The following is a 2,935-nucleotide window of genomic DNA, read 5'->3' as shown; positions in this document are numbered from 1 at the left end:
GCATTTAGGGAAGCACCAATACATCTTGATATAGAGGAGGTGCATGCAAGCAGATGAGGAAATTTGGCTAGGATGGAAGAAATTATCTAGTAAAACCAGTGCCCAATAAAAAAACACACAACCCTCCCCTATTTTGGAACACCCAAGCCCCCCCCAGTAAATTGTGAGCTGTCCCTTAAGCAACATATCAAATTGGGATAATGTTGTAGTGTAAGAATATTTGCCAGGGCATTTTACGCCCCATTTTCGCCCCAATTTGTCATTTCCAATTACAATCTTGTCTCATGAGATGAAAAATAGATATCCTTGTATTTCCACTTTTCCATGTTTTCCAAACACATATAAAACTTATCATCTATGACTTTCCCCAGAAGTACCACTTCCTCCTGATATGTTATTTTCTAGACACAGTTCCACTTTCTTTCTGTGATTTTCATCACATAACACTTCGAAAGTGTGATAATTATTTCCTGAGGCATTTACATAAATTCACAGTTACCCTATGTCTATATGTATCTCAACTGATAAAAAATATGAAAAATGTTTGTCTACACAAGCTTTTCAGCTATTCAAGAATAACTAGCCTGTGAACTATTAAGGACAGAAACTTCTCCTCATACCAAATGTGACTTCCCTGAGACTTTGGCCACATTCAATTGAGACTGACGTTGGCCACATTCACCATTGCAAGTCGTGATGCAGAGCCAGAGCTATCATCCACTGTGCGCTCGTTAGACTGCGTGGAGCGACCATCTCTGTCATCGGCTAGTGCTCTGCGGTACACCCCCGCTAAGCTCTGCCTGAACCTCGACCCTCTCATGTCCAACCCCATACAGAAGTACAGCAGCGGGTTCACACAACTGTTGAAGTAGGCAAAGCCTGTGGCCACTGTCAGCCCCACCTTCACCACCTTACTGTTGCTGTTCACCATCTTGACCAGTAGGAGACAGTGGTAGGGCGCCCAGCACAGGAAAAAGGCACAGACCAGCGATGCCAAGATACGGAGGGGACGTGACTTGCCCAACAGGCGGGTGCGTCGGATGCCTAACCCTGCTAGGATGTAGCAGCAGAGGATGATGAGGAAAGGAAGCAGGAAACCGCATAGGAAGCGCATTAGGTAGAGAGCTAGGTTAGCGCTGTTATCACCTTTCGTTGACTCCTTGACATCTAGCGAGCACCTGCTCAGGTTGTTCTTGCCGAGGTAAACCTGGCGGTAGGTGAAGTAGGGGGCGCTCAAAATGGCCGCCACAGCCCACACGCAGGCGCTCACCAGGCGGGCGGCGCAGATCGTCCTACGCCGTTTGGTAAAGACGGGGTGCCAGATGCAGAGCGTCCGGTCCATGCTGATGACAGCGAGCAGGAACACACTGCAGAACATGTTGGCATACTTGAAGAAGCCGTTGAACTTGCATAAGAAGATGCCGAACGGCCAGTAGTCGAAGAAGAGCTTCTTGGTCAGCGAGAGCACACGGCTCAAGCAGAAGATGAGGTCGGCCACAGCCAGGTTGACCAGCCACACATTGGTGACGGTGGGCTTGAGCTTGAAGCCTGCCACCCAGATGACTACAGAGTTGCCCGTGGTGCCCAATACAATGGTCAGCGTGTAAAGGACAATGATTAAGTTGTTCATGATGGCCTCGATGTCCACCACCTTGGCTTTGTCATTTCGGGCGGCTGAGGTGACGAGGACGAACGGAAGGGTGGCGTTTGGTGTCATTCTGTAAAAAAGGGCGACAATAGTTTGAATACACAGAATGACTTCCTTCTAGTCTACAGTATACTTAATGGCTTTCCTCTAGATGAGTCATATTGTGTAACACTGTTTCCTCTAATGGTATAACACTTTGTCACAGCCAATAGGCAGTCAGTTATTATTATCAGGAAGAGGACTCATAGTCACAAATGGACAAAACTCTATAAATTCTTGACTTTAGGAAGTATTCTGAATCTTCAGATGGGATGTTGTGTACCGGGCATGATGTAATCTATTCGAGACAGTCTATTTCTATGTCTTTGTCTGAGTCATTCTTTGTCTGTGTCTGGGAATGTGTGTGTATGTATCTGGGTGAGTATGTGGCGGGGGTCTGGAACTGTGAACTACCCACAGTTTTACCCTTTTTTTCCTTCTTTTTTTACAAAGTGCACACCACAGGAGGCTGCTGAGGGGAGGACGGCTCAAAATAATGGCTGGAACGAAGTAAATGGAATGGTATCGAACACCTGTTTCATGTATTTGACACCATTCCACTCATTCTGCTCTAGCCATTACCACGAGCACGTTCTCCCCAATTAAGGTGCCGGACGGGATGGCTGCCATTTTACGGACTCCTAACCAACTGTGCTATTTAGTTAGTTTTTTTGCGATGTTTGTAACTTATCTTTTTACTTATTTTGTACATAATGTTGCTGCTACCGTTTCTTATCTTATCACTAAGCTAAGGACCCTGGGACTAAACACCTCCCTCTGCAACTGGATCCTGGACTCCCTGACGGGCCTCCCCCAGGTGGTAAGGGTAGGCAACAATACGTCTGCCATGCTGATCCTCAACACGGGGGACCCTTCAGGGGTGCATGTTTAGTCCCCTCCTGTACTCCCTGTTCACCCACGACTGCGTGCCAAACACGACTCCAACACCACAACTGACGACACAACAGTGGTAGGCCTGATTACTGACAACGATGAGACAGCCAATAGGGAGGAGGTCAGAGATCTGGCAGTGTGGTACCAGGAAACAACCTCTCCCTCAATGTGAGCAAGACAAAGGAGCTGATCGTGGACTACAGGAAAAGGCGGGCCGAACAGGCCCCCATTAACATTGACGGGGCTGTAGTGGAGCGGGTTGAGAGTTTCAAGTTCCTTGGTGTCAACATCACTAACAAACTATCATGGTCCAAACACACCAAGAACACCTTTTTCCCCTCAGGAGACTGAAAA

The 2,935-nt window shown here is 47.4% G+C and overlaps 1 protein-coding gene across 1 annotated transcript; it reads right to left on the bottom strand.

Moving 5' to 3' along the window:
• Window positions 1-254: 254 nt before the first annotated feature.
• Window positions 255-1,717, bottom strand: LOC120022366 (C3a anaphylatoxin chemotactic receptor-like). The gene has a single exon (XM_038966259.1). It carries the CDS (start codon window positions 1,715-1,717, stop codon window positions 653-655), a length of 1,065 nt encoding a protein of 354 aa, XP_038822187.1. The 3' UTR covers window positions 255-652.
• Between the last annotated feature and the right edge of the window lie 1,218 nt (window positions 1,718-2,935).

This window comes from Salvelinus namaycush, chromosome 27, assembly GCF_016432855.1.
Source record: "Salvelinus namaycush isolate Seneca chromosome 27, SaNama_1.0, whole genome shotgun sequence".
In the NCBI taxonomy this organism is placed as follows: Eukaryota; Metazoa; Chordata; class Actinopteri; order Salmoniformes; family Salmonidae; genus Salvelinus; species Salvelinus namaycush.
Note: the sequence above shows the minus strand (reverse complement) of the source record. Positions and strands in the feature narration are given on the sequence as shown.

Coding starts and splice junctions, on each gene's coding strand:
- LOC120022366 (XM_038966259.1), bottom strand. CDS start 1,717: ATGACACCAAACGCCACCCTTCCGTTCGTCCTCGTCACCTCAGCCGCC.